The following is a 27,218-nucleotide window of genomic DNA, read 5'->3' as shown; positions in this document are numbered from 1 at the left end:
ATGAAAGAGAGAGAGTGGGGACTGACATGAGAGAAAGGAGCCACAGGTCGGAATCAAACCTCTGACCTCCTCGCCCAACCAGCGCCCCATTCCTAAGAGTTCTAACATTTACACTTTACTTTCTCTGCCCCCCCTGCAGGAGAGTACTGGATTGACCCCAACCAGGGCTGCTCCAGGGATGCCTTCAAGGTTTTCTGTAATTTCACTAATGGAGCAGAGACATGCCTGTATCCCAGCATCAATACGGTCAGTATATCACAAACACTTTAAAATCTCCTCATTATCCTTTCAAATAAAAGACATGTTAGTCTCTGAGTGCAAGTTTAAAAACATTGAACTGATGTGGGAACATTCGATGTTGGTGAAGATTTGAAGACTCTGATTGCTCCCTTTCTAAAAACTCTTTGCATCCTCACATTGTGGTTTTTCTACATTAATAATCAAACTAAGAAAATCTCAGCATGAATAAAGTTCACAAACACTTGAACAATGTTGATGTTACATTTTATTTTAGCCACAAAACCTGTTTGTTTTATTTGTTAAATAATAAATCAACATCTTGAACTTAACATGTGATGTGGTTATTATGTTTTCAGGTAAAGATGAGCTCCTGGGACAAAGAGACTCCAGGATCCTGGTACAGTCAGTTCTCCACTGGCAGCAAGGTACGTAACCTTCTGTGACCTTCTGTGAACTTTCAGATTATAGTTTCATTCTTACCTTAACTTCCTCTGATCCTCTTAATGACCTCCTCTTCCTCATCCTCTACCAGTTCTCCTATGTGGACTCTAATGGCGAGCCTGTGGGCGTGGTCCAGCTCGGCTTCCTGCGTCTCCTGAGCATCCGGGCCCGCCAGAACCTCACCTACCACTGCCATCGCTCGGTGGCCTGGGCCGACCGAAGCGCCAAGAACAGCTACGACAGAGCGCTGCACTTCCAGGGCGCCAACGAGGAGGATCTGAGCTACGAGACCAACCCTTACATCAAGGCCTTGGTGGACGGCTGCTCTGTGAGTTAACACACATAAACCAAACCTCCCTGCTACACCTAAAGGATACATCTCTGGAAACTACCTTCTAAATGTTTGACCTGTCTAATCATGGACATTTCAAAATCAAGCAGCCTAATCTAAAGTGCATCAGTGATGAGTTTCTCTATTTCTCTAGTTCTGATGCAGTTACATAACGTGAACATAAAAACACTTTTACAAGAGTAGACCTCATTCTTCACAATCTTACCACCCTAAAGAAAATGCTTCCTGTTTCTGAAACGTGTCTCTCTCTCCGTCTCTGTCTGCAGTATCGTAAGGGCTTCGATAGGACAGTGCTGGAAATCAACACGCCACAAGTGGAGCATCTTCCTCTGCGGGATATTAAGGTGTCAGACTTTGGGGAGAGCAACCAGCAGTTTGGCTTTGAAGTGGGACCTGTCTGTTTCCAAGGCTAAAAACACACACATCCTGAGCGGAACAACACTACAAACACTCACACACATGCACTTAGAGACACATTGATATAAAAACACAGACATGCCCAGTCATTTGTAAATTAACTTGTAAATGATATGAAAACACACACACATACACACACTGAGATACACAGATGCGGTTGTGGGACAAACAAGCGCTCACACTCAAGTACGTGCCTGGGAAACTCAACATCGTCCCAACCAATAATGGACGTCAAAAATAAGTCAAGAGGAGAGAAATAAAAACTCGCAGAGAGGAGATCATCGTTTGGGCGCACCACAGCAAGAAAGGAAGAAAGAAGCCAGGAGAGAGTGTTTCTGAAGAATGAAACAGTGTTGTTTTACCAGCAGCCAAAGAGGCCGGCCTGAGACAGAGAACAAGCCGGCGAGATCTGAAGCCCCTTGTCTCCGATCCCCCTCTCACTCCTCTCTCCTCCCCACGGTCTCCCCCTTTTTTTACCCACTCATCCCACTTGCTCTACCTCCTGCTTCCTCCTTCTTAAAAAAAGGGTCACACTCAGACTTTATCTGCATTTCTTTAATCTCACGTTCACACTGCGGGCAACATGGTTGACAGTCACTCTTTTCAGACTGAAGAGCGGTGCGACATATGAGGCTGAATGCATCCGTACGGTTTGAAAAGTTAGTTTGGGTTCACAGCTTTGGTGTTAAATGCTTCAGTCAATTGAGAATTGAATGTTTTGAATCAACTTTCTTCTCTAAGCCAGCACTCCCACTCATGAACCTAAAAGAAACCTGCAGGCGCCAAACTTTGGAAGTAAAATGACGGCCAGTGGTCAGTTCAAATCTTCTTTACGGGCTCAGTCATCTAGCTGTCTATTTCTGTGACATGTGTGTAAACACTCAGTGACTTGTCAATCGTGTTGCTCACATTGGAAACACTTTTTAACTCACAGCTCTTTTCTTATTGTATCAAAAGGAACCAAAGAAATAAAGCCACCAGTTTCCTCCCAGAATTAAGAGGGAACCAACCGAAGGATGCCATGCTTGTTAGATTGAAGTTTTTCTTTTGTTACAGCGGCTTCTCTTTATGATTATCTTTCAGTGTCATTAAAAACACTCTAGAAATGTGATTCACAGCTCATACTAATGGTTGAAAAATCTTTCTGGTGTGATGCAGCAAGGATTGTAGAGTCCAGTGAGAAGCAGGAGTTATTCTTTGTTAGACCTGTTTCCTTTGAGAGCAGCAGAAACTCTCTTTGAATTGTTGGTTTGTTACGCAGGACAAAACTTGCTGCGTGCAGTGAGGCAAAATAAAGATGTGTGGAAACCTCGGTCAGGGAATTAAATAGCCATTGTTTTTGTAAGCTGTGCTACGCCTGATGCTGTTGTACTTACATGCTACTTGTGCCTTTTAAACGGCTGATTGGTCTTTAAATCAAGGATCAGGCTATGAGGGTCTCCATCCCACACCAGTCTAGCATTTACTGAGTCACTTTCTGGGTACTTTGATTTTTTTAAAATCCAAAACATGTTTTCTGATTATCAGAACCTCGTCAGGGTTTAAATATGTACATGGGAGCCCTCTCCCATCTTTGTTCTCCTACAGCAGTGAATAAAATGCATGCAGAAACTGTGTGGCAAGGTGCTAATTATACCAAAGTATAAGTTGTAGTATTCACTTTCCACCCCTCCTTCACTCTCTTTAGTCTCTTTCATCATTTCATGAAGCTTTTTTACTGGGGAAAATGTGCATTACATTCCATTTGTACAGAAATAGTGATATTCTATTGTATTTATTTAAAACAAACAGGGTGCTATGAGATTAAAAAAAGACCACCAAATATTCACGTCAAATGTGGTATATTTCATTTGTATTTATTTCCTGTAGCTGACACTCAAGTGTTCAAGTGACTAGAGTGACTTACATGTTCAACTATCTTCCAGCTTGAGCTAAGGTGCTTCTGTTCACGCCCTGTCCAAACTCCTCCTGTAGAACCAAAGAATCTGTGGCCATATTTTATTGTAATATCCCTTTTTTTAGTGTTTTCATCAACTGTACTGTGCTGTTAAATTTTGCTTCCACTGTAATGATTAAATGGTGACTCTCCAGCTCTGTCGTTGCTACTGTTTCACTCCACGTCTATTGGTTTCAAACTCAGCTTCTTGCTTAACTGGGCTTTTAAATGCATCAAAGAAATTCAGTTCACTGAGTCAGTCCCTGCATTGATCAACATTTTTAAATATTAACACAATCCTCTGAGCTTTAAAATGAACATGTGTGATTTAAGTGGGTAGGAGGACATTTGTGAGAGGGAGGGGACGACCCTGTCTGCCGACATGAGTGGCCACAAGATGGCATACAAGGGCTTAGCTTTGTTTTGTTTTTTATTGTTTGACCTTTTTTAAAGTATAGCTCAGAAACTCGACGGGATGGCCAAAACCTTAAAATGAAGAAATCTGACTTTGAGATCCTCCAGAAAGAATGACCTAAACATATTTCCTTTGTTCTGAAGACAAACGTAAAAAATATGGTGCTGAAAAGAGTAAAAAGTATTATTTTATAATGTGTGTAAGTCATTTTTTTAAATTCTTGTTTCTGTAATATATAATCTTTTTAAAAGAGCTGCTTGACTCTTGTTTTTCTTCCTAACATCTGTCATCGTACGTCTCTTTGACTACTTTTGGCCACAGGATGTTGCCATCTCTTATTCATTCAGGTAGATAATAGATGGATTTTAAGGTGTCGCCTTGTAACAAGAGAAACAGTTAAACCCCTGCTTCCTGTGTGGGCTGATATATGATATATGAAAAATATGTGCTTTTTATTTTTCTCACACCAAGATTGATTTGTTTTCTTCTTCGCTGAGCTCTTTCTTGTAATATTTATTCTGATCATTTGCGTGCATTATTTTGTATCTATCAATCGATCCTTTCTTCTTGTCTTTCATGATTAATTCATTAAACTAATCAGCAGTAGGAACCAAAGTTAGCTGCTGTTGTAGCTACTCCGGACGTTTAAGCAGGTGCACCAACAGCGTTAGCGGCGCTAATGCTAATGCTAACTCTGGGTTGTTTGTCATCCATGTTTACATTAACATTGTAATACAGATACAGGTTCTTTACTATTTTTAACCAACAACACATTCTTGTAGTTTTGGGTTAGTTTGACGCAGGTTGGTCTTTTAAATCTGTTACGACAAAACAAGTTTTTTATTTAACCATTAAACCAATCAGGTTCTTTAACATTCAGAGACCATCTTTCAATGACTTTTATTAAGATTGTGATTTTATTCATTTCAGTGTAATTCTTCATCCTATCCGTCACGTATCGACTAAACAGCGCCCTCTTGTGGCCGGTTGGAGTTAATCCCCCTTTAAGTTTCTCAGCAGTTTAATGCAGATACTCAAATGAGTTTAAAGATTCATCATCAACAGGTCATTGCACGATATCATACCAAAGATGCTGCATGATTTAAACCAGCTGGATGTGAATCATAAAGATATTAAACTAATGATGACATAACATCTTAAATGTTTTAAATGTGTTGTTTTCTTTCAAAGATAACATGCACATTAAACATCTTTTTAAGATGGATCTGGTTTTTTTATGAACACAGGCTGTAAAAGCCTGTATCTCCACAACACAAACCTTGTATGTTTTTGGTGTTTCTGTATAAAAACTTTTACAGTGTTTTCATTTTTCAGACTGACAAACATTTTTTAAACTTGTGAAAGTTTGTGTTTAAAAATGTTCAGTATTTATAATTATTACTGAAGGTAAACTACACTTTCATTTCACTTCTTGGCTCAGGGTATTTTACTGTTCAGCTTGTTGGCTTCATTTCTAAAAACCTAACTTACAAGCTTAGCTTCTAACCAGCATATACTAAGTTTGAACTTATTTTTTGGAACCTGTGAGCAGAGTCTGATAGCGAAGAGATACTTCCGTTAAACCCTTTCAAAATAAACCTTTTAAAACAGACAGAGATTACATCCTGTTTATACTGTGACTGTTGTTTATGGTAAGTCTTGTGAATAAAATTACAAAGCATTGTAAAAGATTATTTCTCCTCAAACTAGTTAGTTAAATTGGGCTCGTCATTAACCAGTACATATAACATGTTTTGATCAGTGTGCGCCATCTAGTGGACAACCCGAAAACTACAACAACATCCTGACGGCTGATATGAAGGCTGACGCTGGTCGTTGTTAAATATATGTTGTAAGATACATGGTGTTGTGTAAAGTGAGACTTTGTTGTTGCTGCTTTACATACACATATCCTCCTGTCTGTGTGCTTCATGTTTGAAGGTGAGAAACCTCGGGCAGGTAAATGACGCTGCCTCTAAAGCTGGAGTGGAGGGTTTAACGAAGACGATGACCAAAGAGCTCAGCAGGTAAGAAGAGCCTGAAGCTCCTTTCCTGACAGCTTTGGGATTCGGTGTAATTGTGTTCTGCCCGGTTTTATATCGACTCCGATGACAAGAGAAAGTTCCAGAGAAGGTTGTTGATCAATGAAAAACAGAATCGTCATAAATACAAGAAACTTGAAGCATTTCAACACATCATTTTATTTCCACTTAGTCGAGTGGGGAGCTGCAGATGTGGCGTTTTCTCAGAGCTGAAGCATAATTATTACCATCAAGTGTCACAGCCGTGAAAAAACCCGCCAATATTAACAATTTCAGAACGTACATTATTTTCTCTTCATTTACAATGACAGGGTTCCTGTTGAGGGTTTTGACCACGTGGTCATATATCAATTATAATGACCTTCTCATTTTCAAATTTTCAATTTCTATAGAAAACACACACACACACACACACACACACACACACACACACCTTTAATCCCTCAGTGATGATAGCTACAAACATGTTGGAGAATAACATGTCATCAGTACCATATTCAAACTGAAGCTGTTATCTGAACCCTCCTGCAGGTTTCTTGTTCTTTTCCAGTGCTTGAGACAAACAACATATAACAACACAGCACGTAAACTGTGTGAGGCCATGAGCAGTAAGAGATAACAGATGTATCTCTATATGTGGACGACTGAAGAATTATAACAGGCATGCATGTTTAAACTGAGTAGAGGGTCTTTACAAAAATGTTCCCCTGCATCTTAGAATCACAGTTTGTCTTATCCTAAACATTATTTCTATTTATGAAGAAGAGAGAAAGAAACAAATGACACAGAACTGAATGAGCCCAATCATAGACTGTAAATGGACGGCCTGCCTCGGCCTCTTCCTGCTGAACAGGATGGAGGCCAGTAGACGGAGCTCCCCCAACCTTCAGCGAGGTGATCTGGCACGACTACCACCCGGCGTCCCTGAAGCGCAGCAACCACCACGGCCTGCTCCGACCACCACGGCCTGCTCCGACCTCCACGGCCTGCTCCGACCTCCGCATCCTGCTCCGACCTCCACGGCCTGCTCCGACCACCGCGGCCTGCTCCGACCTCCACGGCCTGCTCCGACCTCCGCGGCCTGCTCCGACCTCCACGGCCTGCTCCGACCTCCGCGGCCTGCTCCGACCTCCACGGCCTGCTCCGACCTCCGCGGCCTGCTCCGACCTCCACCTCAATGCGAGGAAGTGCATCAGACAAATTAAAGATCCATTAGGCAGGGTCCTTATAGTAGTTACAGAAATACAGGGTCACATGATTATTTTGGCAAATATCTATGCCCCAAACGGAGATGACCCGAAATTTTTCGCCGACCTTGAAGCAAAAATCCAGCAGGCAGGAGATCATAATGTCATTACTGGTGGAGACTTTAATTTGGTATTGGATTCTTTGCTGGATCGGAGTAGCTCTAGCCCAATAAGGATGCCTAAGGCTTCACTTGCAGTGAGACATATGGCTGAGTCTTTAGGTTATATAGACGTGTGGAGGATCTTGAATCCAAAAGGAAGGGATTACACTTTCTTCTCAGCTCCACACACAACATTCTCCCGAATAGACTTTTTTCTCATTTCTAAAAGCCTTCTGCACTCCGTAATTTCTTGCTCTATTGGAAGCATTTTAGTTTCGGACCATGCTCAAGTTAGCCTGGAGGTGCTGCCTTGCAGTGACAGGATACGGATGCCCCGGTGGAGATTTAATTCATCTCTTTTGCAAGAATCTGACTTCAAGGAGGCATTGAGAAATCAAATTAGGATTTATATTGAGTTGAATGAACCAACATCGCCCTCTGCAGGAATAACTTGGGAAGCCCTTAAGGCAGTACTGAGAGGCTTTGTAATCCAATATGCTTCCCGTAAGAAAAAAACAGCTAAAGCAAAACAGGCTGAAATAGAAGAAAAAGTTAAGAAGGTTGAGAAAAGGTTAAAAAGACGCTTTAATGTTGAGGACCTTAGGGTGCTAACACAACTTAAATATGATTATAACAGCATTCTGTCACAGAAAGTGGAGTTCTCGCTCTTTAGAATGAGACAAAAATATTATGAATCGGGAGATAAAGCAGGTAAATTACTGGCAAACAGCTTAAAACAGAAAGAACTATTAACTATGATCTCCACCATTAGATCAGAGGGGGGAGAATTAAAAACCAAATCTGTAGACATTAATAATATGTTTAGAGAGTTCTATGTGAAGTTATATACGGCAGACACTCAACACAATGAAGAGGGTATGGAAACATTTTTTCAAGGAGTGGCTCTTCCCAAATTGACTGAGTCACGTAAGACAGAACTTGACCATCCGATAACCAGTGAAGAAATTGTTAGGGTTATTAAAGGTCTCCCAGATGGAAAAGCCCCAGGGCCAGATGGCTTCACTGCCGAATTTTTTAAGTGTTACGCCTCTGAACTGACACCTCTCCTACTCAGTATGTACAATGAAGCATTTGTAAGGGGGGAACTACCAGCTACATTATCAAAAGAGTTAATTACGCTTATTCTTAAAAAGGATAAGGACCCATGTGATTGTAAGAACTATCGTCCGATCTCCCTTATTCCATTAGATACTAAGATTCTATCTAAAGTTCTTGCAAATAGGCTGGAGAAGGTAATGACATCTTTGGTGCATGAAGATCAGGTGGGTTTCATTCATAAAAGTAGCTCGGCAGATAACATAAGGCGCTTTATTAACATTATGTGGGCAGTCTCAAATTCTGATTCACCAATTGCTGCTGTTTCGCTTGACGCCGAAAAAGCGTTTGATCGGGTGGAATGGGGATTTTTGTTTAGGACTTTGGAAATGTTTGGTTTTGGAGAGAATTTTATTAAGTGGGTGCGTCTCTTATATAATCGACCAGAAGCTGCGGTTCAGACAAATGGGTATACATCTTCATATTTCGAGTTGGGAAGAGGTACGCAGCAGGGGTCACCACTTAGCCCTCTGTTATTTTGTTTAGTTATGGAGCCTCTAGCAGCTGCGGTTAGGAGTGATGATACCTTTCCAGGAGTGATGCTCGGTCCACAAATTGTTGATGTATGCCGACGATATCCTTTTAATGGTTTCGGACCCTATAGTATCGATACCCTCTTTATTGAACACAAGGGTTAGTCAACAAGGTCAATTGGGATAAATCAGAGGCTCTGCCTTTGACAAAGTTCTGTCCGACTACATTATTTCAAGCAGGTAGTTTCAAATGGCCTAAGCAGGGGTTAAAATATCTAGGAATTCTTTTCCCCCCTGAATTGGAGGATATTATTAAGGTGAACTTTGAGCCCTTAATGCAGAGACTAGATATTGACTTAAAGCGGTGGTCGTCTCTGTATATGTCTTTATGGGGTAAAGTTAACGTTGTCAAAATGAATTACGTCCCGAGGATTAATTACTTACTTCAATCTCTCCCACTAGAAATCCCAGGCAGTTATTTTAAGAGATTTGATAGTGTATTCAAAGCATTTATCTGGAATGGGAAGCGACCAAGAATGAATATGAGGAAATTACAAAGGCCAGTTGACGGTGGTGGTTTAGGGTTCCCTAATTTGTTATATTATTACTATCACCACATCACTGGCCAAGAAGTCCCAGCAGCGCCTCTACTTCCTCCGCAAGCTGAAGAGAGCACGAGCCCCCCCAACCATCATGTGCTCCTTCTACAGAGGCACCATCGAGAGCATCCTGACCAGCTGCACTGCTGCCAACCGCAAGACCCTGCAGCGCACAGTGAAGGCTGCTGAACGGATTATCGGTGTCCCACTCCCCTCTCTTCTGGACCTCTACGGTACCCGCCTCACCCGCAAAGCAACCAGCATTGTGCGTGACCCCACCCACCCCTCACACAGCCTCTTCAGCCTCCTGCCATCGGGGAGACGGTACCGCAGCCTGCGGGCCGGCTCCACCAGACTGGGAAACAGCTTCTTCCACCAAGCTGTCAGGAAGCTTAACTCTCTCCCCTCTCTTCTTCCCCCCCCCCCCTCTGCCCCCACGAACACTGGATGTTGAAACCCCCTCCCGTTTGCCACCAAGAACTCTGGAATAATAACTAATTATCAATCCGTTTAATGCACACTGCACATATTGCACAAGTTTACTTTTTCTTAAAATTGTATCTTATTTATTTTATTTACCATTTTGCACAATTTATAATTTATTACTGTAAATATTATTTATCTTATTTTTACCTCATTTTTATTTTATCTTTTTACCTCATTTGGTTGTATTGCACCGCGGGTCGGAGACAAACGCAATTTCGATTCCACTGTATGTCTGGCATATTTTGAAATTGACAATAAAGTTGACTTTGACTTTGACTACTATGCATTTAATCTGAGGCATCTGGCACACTGGGCATTGCCTCCAGAGAGAGCTCCACCATGGTACATTATAGAGCAGTCTGTATCAGCTCCTCTCCCTCTGCCTCACTGCTTGTCCACCAAAGCAAATAAACAAACTAAGATTCACCCAATTATTTCTCACCTTCAACACATGGAGGAAGGTCTCAGGGCTGATAGGGTTTGACCCTTACTTAAATAAGGCCTCTAGCATTTGGCTCAATCCCAAGCTAAATATTGATAAGAAGGCATTTATTTGGAAGGAGTGGGTAGAAAGGGGCATCCTCATAGTAGAAAATATATATAGTGCTGATACACTTAAATCATTCAATGACCTAAAACAACAATATGATTTACCCCAAACCCAATTCTGGAGATATCTTCAACTACGCCATTTGTTGCAGAAGCTCTTCGGGTCAAGTATGCAATCTCCAAAGTCAGCAGATAAGTTAAATAAAATTATACAGGTATTGGGGGAAGGTCATGAAGCCGCTAAATATTATAGGATGCTCATGGAATATGGAGGAGGTAGCATTGTCACAGCCCTTAGAGTTTCCTGGGAAAGAGATTTGGGGGTATCATATGATGAGCAGGAGTGGGTCAAGATTGTTGGTAACTTTCGAACAATGTCAAGGGATCTGAGGGTGAGGCTTATTCAATTTAAAAATCTGCACCGAGTTTATTGGACCCCAAGTAGGCTCTTCAGACTTGGCTTAAAGGATTCGACTACTTGCTGGAAGTGTGGTGTAGGTGAAGGTACACTGGTACATGTGTTTTGGTCATGCCCCATGATTCATCAGTATTGGAGGAAGATTCATTCTTACATTATCAATGTTGTAAAAAGGCAATTTGTGCTGTGTCCTAAGCTCTACATTTTGGGAGATTGTACGGCGCTATCTGCTTTTTCAAAACCACTGAGCCAATGGATACAAACTGCTATCATGACTGGACGACAGATTATCCTCAGGAATAGGAAGACATCAGGAGAACCTCCTTTTCCCAACTGGTTGACTGAACTGGGCACAGTAGCTGCTTACGAAAGAATGTCATATAGGATGCAGGACAGAACAGACAAATATCTTCTGAAGTGGGGCATGTATCTTGTTGTGATTAACAGGCCAGAATGAAGATCAAGTGGGAAAATTAGTGTTGGTTTTGTATTTTTTTTAATGTTCGTTTATGTGCTAAGCCACTGTAGAAGAAAGGATCCGCTGACCCCTCTGTGTTACAGTTTTGTGTGTGGGTGGGGGTGGGGTAGAGGGTATTTGTAACAAACAGATGTATACTATATGTTATCGCTGATTTGTTGTTGTTTTTTTCTAAAATAAAAATTGAAAGTCATAAAAAAATTAAGACCTTTCAAATGTTGCAGGACAGGTGTAAGTGCACGCTTGTATGTTTGTGCCTATAGGTGTGTTTAAGCATCAGAAAATCTTCTTTTTGAGAGCACCATCACTTGAACTTGAGCAACTCAAAATCTGCAGCAAAAGGGTGTCTGGTGCCTCCTCTGTTTCCAACCCTTTTTAAGTGATTTCACCTGATTTTTATTTAAAAAATGTATTTATACTTGAAAACTTAGAATCCAGACTGTTAGAGGTCATATGAGGACAATAGTAATAAAAAAGTCTGAAACCACAAGTTTAGATTTTCACATATAACCTTTGATTTTAATGATCGTCATTAAAATCCTCCAAAGAGCGCTCCTTTACAAACACTTCCATGTTGTTATTATTTTGAACTAAATATGAAGTTTGAAGTTCATGACCCTCAGAGATCCGTCCCCTGAGGCCTGAATAACCTTAAACCACAGCAGTAGTTCAAACTGTGCCAATTTTGCAATGACAGTGGGAAACCTTCCTAAGGGGGCCCCGTCTGACAGCACTCACTCTTGTTGCCCCACAACGCTTATCATAAATTATTCCTGTGAAAACCACTAAAGGAAAATGAAGAGGAATCATCTGCTAACAAATGATTTAGATGCATTATCACATGTTTTAATGTTATTGTTATTATTTTCAGGTTTTGTGCCTTTGTTTGACAGGACAGTGGGCAGAGTAGAAAATCCAGAGAGAGAGAGAGAGAGATTTGGGAATGACATGTGGGAAGAGAGCTGCAGGTTGGACTTGAACCTGGCCCACCCGCTTGGAGGACTATAAGCTCCGTACATGGGGCGTGACCTAACCGCTAATCCATCTGCTGCCCGTCGCTGTTATTGTTGAATTAAAACTACAATCGAGCTTTTTAATGATGTAACACAAAGTAATAGATATTTACAGTAATCACAATAGCAGAATTTTAAACTTGGGTCTAAATGATTGTGGAACAAATCAAATGATATCGATACCTGTTGTGACACCTCGACAACAAAGTCCAAAGCACCACATATTTATTAATTTCTTCTTCTGTAAAGCTTGCAGACAAACTCCTACAGACTCTTTAAATCGTGGAGAGTGTGTAGGAGTTCGCCTGCCTTCATTCCTCCCTCATGCACCTTTCTTATAAAAAACACACTGAAGAACTTTGATATCGTATCGATCATTACAACAAAAGGGAATGTTCCTTTCTGAATGTGGGGTGTAGAAAAGTGTTGAGGGGAGACAATTGTGACGACCTTAATTTAAAGTTGTTAATGGAGGAGGTTATTTAGCAGGGTGGCTGTGGTGGAGGGCTCCAGTGTGATATATTTTCATGGGGACCGGATATTACTGGAGACGCCCTGCAGAGATCAATAAGGCATCATGTTTTAACCCTTTAAGAGCCAGAGTTTTAATATCAAAACACCACCTTTGTCTGCCCCCTCCCCCTAAAATAAAACCCCAAGTGGTTCATGCTGTTTATCCTCATATATTCTTTAGAATGTTTTGGGATGTTAAATTTGCCTTTAGGCTCTCAGGCCATGAGTTTACTCCACTTACAAACACAGGCTTGTTGAAGTTTTCATTCAGTTTCAGGAAATCCCATCCACCATATTCACCAGATGTGTTTTTCTCTTTTCTATTAAGATCAACAATTCAGGTCAAATTAGCACAGGACATTTGTGTTTTTTCCCTCTTACATCATTGTTCTTTCACTGATGTTCCTCTGATTATTTGTCTTATTATTTGAATGTGGTAAAGCAGGCGGAACAAGAGGAGCACATGAGGTCATAAAACTGTTTCCCTTCTCTTCCCTCCAAAATGTTCAACTCTTGTCAGAGCTCAGTCACAGTCACATCAAAACGAAACTTATCACACTGGTCAGGTGATTTCCCAGAAACAGCTCAGAGGGGTTGTGCTGTGTTTGTCCACTGGAGGAGCTCTAAGACTGTACTCCACTCCTCAAACAACAACTGGAATAGTGTGGCTGTGTTTAAAAAAAAATCTGCTTCCTGCTTTAGATAGGAGCAGCAGCTTGGCACAGAGACATGAGGAAGGAGTTGCATTCTGGCCCGGATCAGTGTGACTCAGATCTTTTTAGCGTATCATATCTGGTTATCTACTTTCATTTCCTGCTTTTATGAAACAATTCTGAGCCCAGAGTTAAAACATAATTCATCCCCTTTGCTTTATAGTGACAACAAAACAAACGCTGAGTGCGAGGAATCAGATGTTGACGACATGTTTGCCCTGCAGTGACCTCCAACAGAGACCGTGTTTGTGTGTCTGCCATTTAAAATAAACAACAACAAGAGAAGACACAAAATGGCACCATGCAGCGTTCTCACAGTGATGGGTGTGGCCACATGTGCTCGCATGTATGCAGAGTGCAGACTGTGTTGAATCTGAGCTTGGTTTGGCTTTGATGAAACTTTTTAGTGCAACAAACGGAATCAGTGACTTTTAAAGAAACTGCAGGCAAAGCTCCTGCTCAGTGAGGAAGGTTTAAACTGCAGACAAAGTTCATAAAATCACAATGATTCCTTAAAAAGAAGAAGATGATGACACAAAGTTGTGATTGTGATAACAGAAGAACAGCAAACAGCTTTTGAGGACACTTTTATTTTTGTTAATTTATTGCAATATTGAACAATGTTATCGTTATTGCATATTTTTTCTCATATCGTGCCGTTGCATATGTGGTAATTGTTACGTCCCATCTCCATTATTTCAATGTGATTTGTAGTTTTATTTAAAAAGAACAGATTTTTTGAACATCACCATAAAGTATAGATCAAATCCTTTAATTAAAGGTATCTCATCATTATATTACACAGAGCTCATCCTGCATATTTTATGATTATGTGTAAACACTGAAATTAATTTAACTTTAGTTCAGGTTGCATTCTCCACAAGTCTCGTTTTGTACATTTGAAGCTTTTATGTTTCCCTCCAATGATGACAAAAGTCCATCCTCACCATCTTTTCTCTGCACCCCTTTTCAGAAAATGTGAGCTCAAACAGGTCGTTTTAGTGTTTGTCCATCATCTTGTCTGAGCTGCAGAGTCATCCTAATGTAAGGCTTTTAGTCGGCTTGGGAGATTTTATTTCGCTGCTGTATGCACATGTTTCTTTGAATAACATTTCTGATGTGGTGATTCGTGTTATTTCTGTTCATTGTCAGTCTTCTTTTATCTGTGTGAAACTTTGATGCTGCTGTCTTGGCCAGAGCTCTCTTGAAATAAGAAATCTTGTATCTCAATGAGAATATTTTTCTGGTAAAATAAAAGTTAAATAGATTAAAAACAATATGCCTGTGTGAGGTTTGGACTGAGTTTACACAAAAAGCAGAGCAAAATGAAACACAGCATCAGGTGTTCAAACATCAACAAAGGTGTCACATTTCTCTTGTTCCAGCAGTTTTCAGCGTACAAAGCTCCAAACTAGTTCAGGATCATTTAACCTGTCAGATAAAGCTGGATCTGTAAAGTGTGATCTGATGTTATTTCATTCAAACCATCTTTTGTGTGTCAGTGATTGTCCTGACAGTCGGCCTAATCTGTGCTAAGACCTGTGTGTAGACCTCTACTGAAGAGTTATACACAACACATGCAGAAAGTGATAAAAGAAGAAAATGATAAGAACTTCAAAAAGGTATAAGACGTCCTCCTTCATCTGATTTAATAACATTATTGAATGTTATGATTGTGCACACGTGTATTTAAATATCTGATAATCACAGACCACATTGAGTTACTGCAGGACAGGAGAGCACCTCACCACATTTACTCACTATAACTTATATTAAACTATATTTATATCTGGATTAGGACTTTTTATTAAATCCCAGAGCAGCCATACAGAACAAAAGCACAACAAGACTCAACTACATCCCTACAAACTCCAGATTATCCCTGTATCTGACCTTTAAACTCTCACAAATGTATACACTTGTTCTTAAAACTTCACATTAACCAACAAAATATATAAAAATAATCTGATCATCTGAAGGTTTAACACTACTGTGATAAATAAATAAAGTCCTGCGTGTCTCCCAATGCTCTGTCATGGGCTGAAACAAGCGGAGTTAACTTTCACTTTCATTCACAACAGTAATACTTACAGTCTATGTTCAGAACCTGTCTGAGTCAATGTGACCTAGTTACTAGTGACGTCGATGCTCAGGCTGAATTCCTATTGGCCGAGACAGAGGTTGAAGTCAGCGATCTTTTTTCTCCTCACCTCATTTCACCCTCAGAGCTCGAAACACGCAGAAGGTTGAAGTTGGACGAAGCTGAAGACTTCACAGGTCACAATGAAGACTCTGGTGTTTGTGTCTCTCGTGGGATTATTCCTCCACGACACGACGGCAGGTGAGTTCAGATTCATTGAAGACGATTTAATGGAAAGAGGGAAATGTCGCATGTCTTTATAAACTGTTGGTAGAAATGAAAGCTTCATTTGATGTTTGTTCTCAGGACTGAAGCAGCTTGTTGAAATGTGAAAAGTGAACATTTAATTTGACGTTAGTAAATCCTGTTTGTTCACGTCCTCACACCCTGATACTTACAAGAAAAGTGTTGTTGTGAGAAAGGCTATAAAAAGTGTCTGCTAGTTATCTTTTCCAAAAGACAACCCGAGAAATGATGAAGGCCCGGTTCATATGAACAGGACCATGAATGTTAAAATAGCAGCATAACTACAGTGAACACAGCAGATAGACTCTGATTCAGAAAGAAAAAGGAACAAAATGCCTTCAAAGTGTTTCACCTCTAAAACCATTAACAGAGCATTTAAATTGACTCTTTAAGTCGTTCATGACAGTTTAATGTTAGAAAAAGTGTTTTCTTATTAATGTAGTATAATTAATGTGGTATAAATACTTATTTCACTTGAATTAATTGTGATAATTAACATATAATCAGAGTGTCACAGTCATTAAAGTTCATTTTGTGAGGATCAAACTCAAATATGTGCTCAAAGAATCAGAAACATAATCAACCTCCTGACCCTCAAAATGAAGGTAATCTCGGTTTATTGTTTTACCTCTGAATATTTGTATATGAAATATGAATAAGCTCAAAGCTATTCCACAGATGATCTTCATCTTTTACATGTTTGTTTGTTGTTTAGTTGAGATCACATAAACCCTGAAGCTCCAACATTTAATTGAAGTCAAACATCAGACTGTTTAGTGGATCTAGAAACACATATCTGCTGATGTGAGCTTATTGCACATATTTAGTTTTCTGTGGTTATGTTGGCCGATAAGTGACAGAAAACAGTGAAGCAGCTTGAACATCATTTAGAAACAGAGTCTGCATTACAGAGTTTGTCCACCAGAGGGCAGTCACGACTTTATTCTCAAACTGAAACGTCACAGCTCAGTTTGTGTTTCCCACACAAAAATAAATAAATGGTTTTAATCTGTGAAAGTAAAAAAAAAACATCCACAGCAGCCTCAACAATTCAGCATTAATAAGACTACAAAGTTTGTAGACTTTATTCAAAGTGGTTCCATTTATTCCTGCACAGATTTATCTAAAAGCTTTTTTGTTCTGAGCAGTGCATATTTTTCTAAAGAGCAGATTAAAAACAGAACAATGATCGACGTGCATTCAGAAAGCAGACAACATGCAGGATTCAGAAATGATCTGTCATTTAGTTTAAGTTTTTTAGTTTTTTCTAATTGAGTTTTTCTCCGCTGGCTGATTGTGCAGCTCCACTCAGTCTACACAGCTTCTTAAACTGTGCTCCATATACTGTTCAATAGTTTTTCTTTGTTGCTGTCCTCCGACACTGTCCTTTCAATACTCAAAGAATAAAACCCGCCTACGTGAGGACTAGTCATGAGATGTCAAGAAGTCAATAAAAAATCCACTTAATGAAACATATCTGTCAGTGAAAGTCAGGGGCATGACTGCATCACTTGAATATTTGACTTGTTGAATAAATAATTTCAGTATAAAAACATTTTCTAACACTTGAATCAGAAATATCAGAATAAGAGTTCCAGGAGAACTTTTTCTTTTCATCTCTAAATTAATTTGAGTATTTAATGACTGCAGAGAGATGATCAGGTTTGGTTGAATGTACTGGAAGTGTTTTTTGATTCTGTGTGCTGGATAATAACTTTTGTTCAATGATGTAAAAAGTTTCAGATTAAACTGATGAAAACATTTTGTCCTTACAGAGATGCACTCTCTGAAGAATTTCTACACGGCGTCTTCTGAAGTCACAAACTTCCCAGAGTTTGTGGCTGTTATGATGGTTGATGATATTCAGATAGAATACTACGACAGTATCACCAAGAGAGAAGAACCCAAACAGGACTGGATGAACAAAGTCACAGAAGACAAAGCTGACTACTGGGAGGAGGAGACTGAGAAATTAAAGGGTCACCAGCAGCTCTTCAAAGTCGGCCTTGACATTTTAAAGCGACGCTTCAACCAAACTGGAGGTTTGTTTATGATTCAATTTATACTGAAAAAAGATTATTTATAATTTGATCCTGTATTTTAGAGAACAGATGTTAACACACACACACACACACACACACACACACACACACATTAAACACACACACACACACATTCAAAACACAGTCACGCACACAGAGACACACACACATTAAACACACACACACACACACATTAAACACACACATTAAACACACACACACAGATACACATTAAACACACACACACAGATACACACACACACACAGATACACACACACACATACACACATACATACATTAAACACACACACACATTAAACACACACATACACATTAAACACACACACACATTAAACACACACACACATTAAACACACACACACACATTAAACACACACACACATTAAACACACACACACAGATACACACACACACACACACAGATACACACACACACACACACATACACACATACACATTAAACACACACATACACATTAAACACACACACACATTAAACACACACACACACACACACACACACACACACAGAGTCACACACACACACACAGAGTCACACTCACACACACACACACACATTAAACACACACACACACATTAAACACACACATTAAACACACACACACACACACACACACATTAAACACACACACACACACACACATTAAACACACACACACACACATTAAACACACACACATTAAACACACACACACACACACATTAAACACACACACATTAAACACACACACACACACACACATTAAACACACACACATTAAACACACACACATTAAACACACACACACACACATTAAACACACACACATTAAACACACACACACACATTAAACACACACACACACACACACACATTAAACACACACACACACACATTAAACACACACACACACATTAAACACACACACACACACATTAAACACACACACATTAAACACACACACACACATTAAACACACACACACACACATTAAACACACACACACACACACACACTCTCACACACACACACACACACACACTCTCTCTCACACACACACACACACATTAAACATACACACACACACGCACACACACACAGATACACACACACACACACACACATTAAACACACACATACACACACACACGCACACAGATACACACACACACACACACTCACACACACACACACAGAGTCACACACACACACACACACACAGTCACACACAGTCACACTCACACACTCACACACAGAGTCACTCACACACACTCACACACTCACACACACACACACACACACAGAGTCACTCACACACACTCACACACTCACACACACACACACACACACAGAGTCACACACACACAGAGTCACACACACACACACACACACACAGAGTCAGGAGTGTGTGTTCATGGTTGAATCTGTTGGATGAAGTCTTTCCTCGTCTGAAACAAACAGTCAGACTCAACAGAAACATCTCAGAGACTCAGACTCCTGGATGCTGCTGTACTGCTCTGATTCAGTGTTTCTGTCCATCCCATAATAATCTACAGACATTATTAACACTTGATCTCCACTAGATTACATCACAAGAACTCTACTGAGCTGCCCACATGTGAACTCTCCTTTTAGAAAAACAAACCTGTTCATCACAACAAACCAACAACACACAGCTGATAGAGGAACATTACTGCCTGGTTTCTCAAACTGAGGAGCAGGACCCCAAATGGGACACAGGCTGCTTCTGCTGGGTCCTCACATGAGAGGAGGAGCAGCATGTTTTCATGAAGCTGACTGACAGGACGCCATGATAAATATGACCATCAGATCAGAGGGGTCAAAGGTCAAACAGCACAACTCTACTGTACTGACCTCCCTGTGTCCGAAATATGAACAAGAACAACTTTAGATTATATTCATTTAGATTATATTCATTTAGATTATATTCATTTAGATTAGATTCATTTAGATTATATTCATTTAGATTAGATTCATTTAGATTATATTCATTTAGATTATATTCATTTAGATTATATTCATTTATATTCATTTAGATTATATTCATTTATATTATATTCATTTATATTCATTTAGATTATATTCATTTATATTATATTCATTTAGATTCATTTAGATTATATTCATTTATATTATATTCATTTAGATTATATTCATTTAGATTATATTCATTTAGATTATATTCATTTATATTCATTTAGATTATATTCATTTATATTATATTCATTTAGATTAGATTCATTTAGATTATATTCATTTAGATTAGATTCATTTAGATTATATTCATTTAGATTAGATTCATTTAGATTCATTTAGATTATATTCATTTAGATTAGATTCATTTATATTAGATTCATTTAGATTAGATTCATTTAGATGAATGTGATGACGGTGTGTCTGTCTCATAATAAACTATTTAAATGAATGACTTTCTGCTCAGTGTCGCTCAGACTAAAGAAGTCATTTAAAGATTTAATCTCAGCCTCTGAGAAGTTGTGATGGACTTGTTTGACTTTATATTGACATTTAACAGATTCAAACATTTATTGATTGATTTTAAAAAAGCCGTTACATCATCAATAATAACAAGAATAATGAGTTAACGCTCTAAATATGTGGTATGAAACATATTGGATTGTATGAACTGGACCGTACTGATGTTCAGGTTCCATCCCAGATTCTACATGTGAATTATAAATGTAGATTAAATGAGATGAATGAAACTTGAACAGTGTTTGTATGCCATGATTCACTCATCAGGCTGAACAGTTCGGTCCATTCATTGATGAGATGATCCACAGAAAATGAAGGGACAATCATTTTGATCATGGACTCATTATTTCAGTCTCTTGAATCCAAAAGGTCCAAAATGTTTTTTCCAGTTTGTCAAATATGACAATTAGCTGCTTTGATCAGTTTGATATGATTGTAAATGAAACAGCGTTCAGTGTTATTCTGGAGCTGTTTGAAAAGTTCACCTTATTCTTTGTTGACGTTTCAAAAGAAGTCGTTGGTTCATGAATCAATCCAAATAATGTGATCATGAATCTTTATTCTGAGCTCTTCATAAAAAGTCCAAGTACACATTAGATGAGATGATCTCCACTGTTCTGACCTCAGTGTTGGCTCGTCCTCTCAGGCAGCATCAAACAAACATCTGCAGCTGGAAACAGCTGTTGTTAGTGTTGAATGATTGACAGATGGATGAACCAATCAGGACGCACAGACTGTCTCCCAGTCTCCATACTGGTCCTGGTGGTCTCTGCCTTATTGTGAGCAGCTGTAGTAACACACTGCTGAACTCTGTGAGGGCCGAGCAGGAGGAGTCTACAGACTGATCCTGGACTGAGACTCTCCTTCAGAGGAAACTTGGAGAACAGCTCGGGACAGTCGAGTGTGTGGTTTCTCACAGGACGAGCGAAATGTTGGACTGATCCACAGAGAGTCCACGTTCAGTCCAGGACCAGTTTAATCTGAGTCTGCTAGTCAGGACTACAACTCAGAGAGAGAGAGTGACTCAGTGTGTCTCTGATGTGATAATAAAGGAATTAAACTATACCTCTCTCTCTCTCTCTCTCTCTCTCTCTCTCTCTCTGTCTCTCTCTGTCTCTCTCTCTCTCTCTCTGTCTCTCTCTCCCTCTCTCTCTCTTTCTCTCTCTGTCTCTCTCTCCCTCTCTCTCTCTCTCTCTCTCTCTCTCTCTCTCTCTCAGGTGTTCACATTTACCAGAATATGTACGGCTGTGAGTGGGATGATGAGACTGGAGATGTTAGTGGTTATGAACAGTATGGTTATGATGGAGAAGACTTCATAGTTCTGGACACGAAGACAATGACGTGGGTCGCTCCACAACAACAGGCTGTCGTCACCAAACAGAAGTGGGATAATAACAAAGCTTACTTAGCAAATGACGAGCACTACTTCACCCAGATTTGTCCTGACTGGCTGAAGAAGTATTTGAACTATGGGAGGAGCTCTCTGATGAGAACAGGTAGGATCAAATGACCTGATGGAGATGAATTCTGACAATGTTCATCTTCTTCTTTTCTTGTTTATCTTGTAATTGAACAATAAATATTTCTCACATGTTTCTATCACACATGCTCTGTCTTCATCTTTAAGCTTCCCCTTACCTTTCCCTTCATGTTAGATCTCTTTCTCTCTGCTGCTCATCGCTCTCTCTCAAAGTTTCTCTGTGTTTTTATTGTACTTTCTCTCTCTCCTCTTCTTCTTCTTCATCAATCCATCTGAACCCCCCTCACCTCTCTTCTTCTGTTTCTTCCCCTCTGACCCTCTCTTCTTTGAATTATACTTTAATAAGGTTGATTTTCATTGTTGACTCACTGGATTTTAAAGTCCCTTTTTTTACCAGTACATTTAAAAAGTGTCATCAAACATGAGTTGTAACAGTATTTAAGAGTAAATCCTGATAAAGAAACTATAATCTGTCTTCCTGTTTGTCCTCCAGACCTCCCCACAGTGTCTCTCCTGCAGAAGACTCCCTCCTCTCGGGTCACCTGCCACGCTACAGGTTTCTACCCCAACAGAGCCATGATGTTCTGGAGGAAAGATGGAGAGGAGCTTCACGAGGACGTGGACAAGGGAGAGATCCTCCCCAACCACGACGGCTCCTTCCAGATCAGCGCTGACCTTCAACTGCCCTCTGATGACTGGGGGAAGTACGACTGTGTGTTTCAGCTCTCTGGTGTGAAGGAGGACATCGTCACCAAACTGGACAAACGAGAGATCAAGACCAACTCCGGTAAGACCTCGATGAGAAGTGATGAAAGAGAGGATTTGACTGGAACAGTCGTGTGATGGAGGGAAAGTTTAGTTGTGACTTTTTCTTTCTTTCAAACTCTTCAAATTGTAAAAGTATTCAGAAAAAGAGTTTAAAGGTTTGGATCAGGATGAAACAAACACAGAGATCTTTAAAGAGATTATTAATGGACAGAATAGTTTAGTTTTTTACCGTCTGTCCGCTCGTTACCACAGTGCAGCCGCATCAACGTTTAAATTAGTTTAAATCAATAATATTGAGAAAAAAGGGTTTGAATGTAATCGTTAGCGGTTACCATTGTGCCACAATCAAACATGGAAATAAAAGACATAAAGGTGAAGGGAAAAAACAACTACATGTAGAAAATGAATCAAAGGTACAGTGATGAAGACGAGCTAACTGACAGAAGGAGAAACTTTGTCTTTAATGAACCTTTAACCTGTTTGATCACAGGTTGTGTGACTGTGTGTTGTTTGTGTTCAACAGTGAATCCCATCTACATGATCATTGTCATCATCGCTGTTGTTCTCCTTCTTGTAACCATCGTCTGTGCGGCTGGATTCTGCCTGTATAAGAAGAGAAATGGTGAGAGAGCAAAGTGGAAACATTCAAACATGTTTTTTATATTTACATCTGGTGAATAGTTCTCTTGAGGGAACCTTAAATAACCTTCAATGAAATAAATCTATAACAATCTTTTTTTTTCTGTTTCAGCCAAACGCCCTCCATCCCGTAAGTAGAACTTGATTTTATTATATTAAGTTTGACCTTAAATGAACTCTGTAAATGAAAAAGTGTTTCTGGAGTGTTTTCTGGTGTAAATGATGGTTTCAGAGTCGGATGTGTGCTAACATTGTGTTTCTGATCTTACAGCGGTAAACGACTCGGCTGTGCAACAAATGATGCTTCCAAATCCAAATACCTAAAAGACAAAGAGACGACCCTGAACCCAGTGAGTTACATGAAATAAGCCTTTCATTCAGGATATAGTCATTGTTCTGGTGGTGTGTGTGGTAAGTCAGGAAGACACTGCATGTAAACATTACTTCTGCTGCTGCGTCACCTGGACAGAGGCGGTAACCATAGTTACAGGCAGAGAGAAAAGAGAGTCACAGGTGAATGGGGAAGAGGAATCAGGAGTGTGTGTGTGTGTGTGTGTGTGTGTGTGTGTGTGTGTGTGTGTGTGTGTGTGTGTGTGTGTGTGTGTGTGTGTGTGTGTGTGTGTGTGTGTGTGTGTGTGTGTGTGTGTGTGTGTGTGTGTGTGTGTGTGTGTGTGTTTTCATATACGAGCTTATTCTTTTCTTTTTGGTTGTTACAGTAATTCTTTAAATCTGATTATAAAACTGCATAAAGGAGATCGTTTCTTTGTTATTGTAAAAAAGTTGATGACTCATTTTAGTGAAAAAGTTTATTTGAAGTGAAGGGAGATGATTTAAAGAAAGGTGCTTCAATGATGAAATCACCGTGACCTTTGACCTTGATGTTAAAACCTGGATTTGTGGATAAATTCTGTAAAAAAGTGATGATAAATATTATTTAATGTCATGTTTTCTCTTCTGTCTTTTTGTTCTAAAGGTTTACGGGTACGTTCTGCACTGAAACAAGGAGCAGACCGACTCGCTCTCCTGGGAATTAATTGGCTCTCATCGTATCAGACATGAAGTGATCAGAGTTGGGAATTTAAATTTAAATCTTTGAAATACAAAGAAAACAAGTTTGAAAAAGAGTTGACAAATGCTTTACAAATGTTCTCCAACATCAGGGTTGTTTGGTGACGTTAGTTTCAAATATAAAAAGCTTTTCCGCTGATAAAAGACGCTTAAATACATTTAAATGAAAACTTGGTGATTTATTTTTTCGTCACCTGGAGAGAATCAGAAGATGAATCTATGACGGCATCACGCCGCTCTTCATGTGTTGAAGAAAGATTTGTGTGTTGATCTAAAATCCATCATAGTTGGATTTTTATACTTCTGGTGTTCAGAGCTTTGTGCTAAAACAAATGTTGGTGATAAATACGTTAATAAAGACACACACACACACACACACACTGTAACACACACACACACACACACTGTAACACACAAACACACTGTAACACACACACACACACACACAATACAAACATGATACATTTTGTTTTCCAGTTGTGTAAATAGTATCACTTATTTCTTTTTTTAAAGATTTATTTTTGTGCTTTTCGTACCTTTACTGTAGAGATAGGACAGAGGATAGAGTCTGAAATCAGGGAGAGAGAGAGAGCGGGGAATGACGTGCAGGAAAGGAGCCACAGGTCGGATTTGAACCTGGTCCGCCCGCTTGTAGGACTACAGCCTCCATTCACCAGCTCCTCAGTACTGTTTATTTCTGCATAAGTAATGAAGTGTGTTGATTTAAACGAGGCTCAAGAGATTTATAATGTTTGTGTTTTCAGGTTTTTCATTAGTAATCAGGACTATGTTGTTTTTTCTTGTGATATATATTTTTAAATGAAGTTTAAATGCTTCAGCTGATAACAATAAGTGAATGATTTATGTTAAGTTGTAAACCAATCAAAATGTAGAATCAATGCTCATAATTAGTTATTATGCCGGGTGATGTAAACATTACAAATTAGATTTTGTGTTTCAATAAAGCCTTTAAAAATTCCAAATGTGTGTCTTCTTGTGATTCCACATATTGTCTGAAGACATTCTGTTGTTAAAATTTGCTTTCCCTGCCCAAAATTAAAACTTTTTGGTCTCTTATATTCGACCACCTGTCCAAAGCTTTTAACATAAAAATCACTCCAGATCCTCGACTCGCTTTCTTTGGAGCGGCTGTCGTGAATCCGGCTTTGTTAATTGAATCACATTATCCTTCTGCAGTGGAAGTCAGAGACTAGTCCTCTATTCCAACAGTGGCTCAGAGATCTGGGGAGTGTACTTATTAAGAGATCAGAGATCACGTTTTCCTGAAAGTCTGGCATCTCGTATTTGATAAAGGGACAGCCACCCGGGAAAAGCTCAAGTTTAGAGGGCTCACACTCTTGAACATATATAGACTTGATGAGTGAATGTTTCTCATCCTTTTAGCTGGTGTCCTTGGCTCTGTTTTAACCTTTGTGTTGATGTTTGTCTCTTTTTGTTTTTCTTGGTCTATGCTCCTCTCCCATAAGCTCCTCTTGTATTGAACCCTGTAGACACTACTCTCCCAAAATGAGGACCTGTGGGGATGCACAGGTGATGGGATTAGTTGCATGCTATAAGAAGATAAACATGAAGGAACCTTTTATTTTTGTCCCAAGTGTACACTTTGTCTTTTATTTTCCCTTCAATTAAAACACATTTTGAAGTACAAGAACTTGCTTTCTTATTGAATAAGAAGAGGCACTCTAAGAAAAGATGTGAGAACTGTCATGTAAACTTTGCAGACTCCACTTTCCTCTTGTACTGCATGTATTGAACTGGTTTTCCCCTGAGCAAACCTGTTGCACTGAAGTCTGCCTAGCAACAAGGGACATATGACTGTAAACTCTCCTGCTCTGTTGCTCCTCTAAATAAACTTTGTAGTATATTTTAATCACTTTAAAAATACCTTTTAGTATCAACATATTATAAGTAGATACACACACTTTAATATATAAACATGTTAACAGAGCTGTGATACCTGCAATGTAAGAATGTAAAGGTCTTACATTCAACTGCAAAATTCTGTCATTAAAAGTTCAAAGTAAGTAAATGAACTCGTACTCATAGTTTTATAAAAGGAAATTAACGTTGACAAATCTGATTCAACTCAAGGACACCAGAACCTGGAGCCGAGTTCTGCATGGCAACAGATGACATCACAGCTCCTGTTACTACAGTGTGTTTAAAATATCTTATTTTATGATGCATTACCAGCCTGGGCGTAATTTAAGACTGTTAATGAATCATCCATAAAATACAGAAGAGTCATATGCACCCAAACTGTGTTTATTTTTTATTTAAATAAGTACATAAGCGTGATAAAGTAACACTCATAGACTGTAAATATTACGGTAACGCCCCATCTCAAAGGAAATAAAAATCTCACCTAACAGGTTTAGAGCTGATTTGACCCAGTTGAAAAGTCAGTAAATTATATCTGGTCCATCATGTATTTCTGTGCTCAACATTTCAACACCTTGATTTCTGGATTTACCTTTTACTTCAAATGTTTTGACACTCTTATTTTTTCTGTACTTTATAGTTGTGATAAAACAATGATAGACACATGGAAACTGTTATTCTATGTAAACACATCAACTACAAGTCAAAATATTTAATTGGCCTGGTTTGTTTAAACTGAGAGATTTAGTTTGTGTTTCGTACTGCCTCCCTCTCATGGCTCGGGTACCCGACAGTTTATACCATAAAGCAACATAATGGATCAGCTCAGCTTTATAATCAGTACATG

The 27,218-nt window shown here is 39.4% G+C and overlaps 2 protein-coding genes and 1 long non-coding RNA gene across 4 annotated transcripts in view; 2 read left to right on the top strand and 1 right to left on the bottom strand.

Annotated features, from left to right (window-relative positions):
- LOC132991494 (collagen alpha-1(V) chain-like) overlaps positions 1–3,540 on the top strand; it is an 8,286-nt gene extending 4,746 nt beyond the window's left edge. Inside the window, exons 10-13 of the mRNA XM_061060279.1 lie at positions 140–246; positions 597–665; positions 773–1,009; positions 1,300–3,540. Of these exons, the coding sequence (XP_060916262.1) occupies positions 140–246; positions 597–665; positions 773–1,009; positions 1,300–1,446 (560 nt within the window). The 3' untranslated portion in view covers positions 1,447–3,540. The remainder of the gene's footprint in view (positions 1–139; positions 247–596; positions 666–772; positions 1,010–1,299) is intronic.
- Positions 3,541–15,746: 12,206 nt separating this feature from the next.
- Positions 15,747–24,850, top strand: LOC132990903 (major histocompatibility complex class I-related gene protein-like). Its single transcript, XM_061059389.1, has 8 exons — positions 15,747–15,890; positions 17,711–17,977; positions 21,732–22,010; positions 22,488–22,781; positions 23,286–23,384; positions 23,514–23,531; positions 23,673–23,751; positions 24,375–24,850. The coding sequence occupies exons 1-7, from the start codon at positions 15,833–15,835 to the stop codon at positions 23,723–23,725; spliced, it is 1,068 nt and encodes a 355-aa protein (XP_060915372.1). The 5' UTR covers positions 15,747–15,832; the 3' UTR covers positions 23,726–23,751; positions 24,375–24,850.
- On the bottom strand, positions 24,440–26,033 carry LOC132990912 (uncharacterized). Of its 2 annotated transcripts, none has more exons than XR_009676128.1 (2): positions 24,881–26,033; positions 24,440–24,849 (listed from the first exon to the last, which is right to left on the bottom strand). It is a non-coding gene; the product is annotated as an uncharacterized LOC132990912 (long non-coding RNA). The 2 variants fall into 2 exon arrangements; XR_009676127.1 differs by having other exon boundaries at positions 24,885–26,033.
- Positions 26,034–27,218: the final 1,185 nt, after the last annotated feature.

Source organism: Labrus mixtus, chromosome 16 (assembly GCF_963584025.1).
Source record: "Labrus mixtus chromosome 16, fLabMix1.1, whole genome shotgun sequence".
NCBI classification, from domain to species: domain Eukaryota; kingdom Metazoa; phylum Chordata; class Actinopteri; order Labriformes; family Labridae; genus Labrus; species Labrus mixtus.
This window is presented reverse-complemented; position numbering and strand designations above follow the sequence as displayed.

Coding starts and splice junctions, on each gene's coding strand:
- LOC132990903 (XM_061059389.1), top strand. CDS start 15,833: ATGAAGACTCTGGTGTTTGTGTCTCTCGTGGGATTATTCCTCCACGAC. Junction 15,891..17,710: donor CCTCCACGACACGACGGCAG/GTGAGTTCAGAT, acceptor TTGTCCTTACAG/AGATGCACTCTCTGAAGAAT. Junction 22,011..22,487: donor GAGCTCTCTGATGAGAACAG/GTAGGATCAAAT, acceptor TTTGTCCTCCAG/ACCTCCCCACAGTGTCTCTC.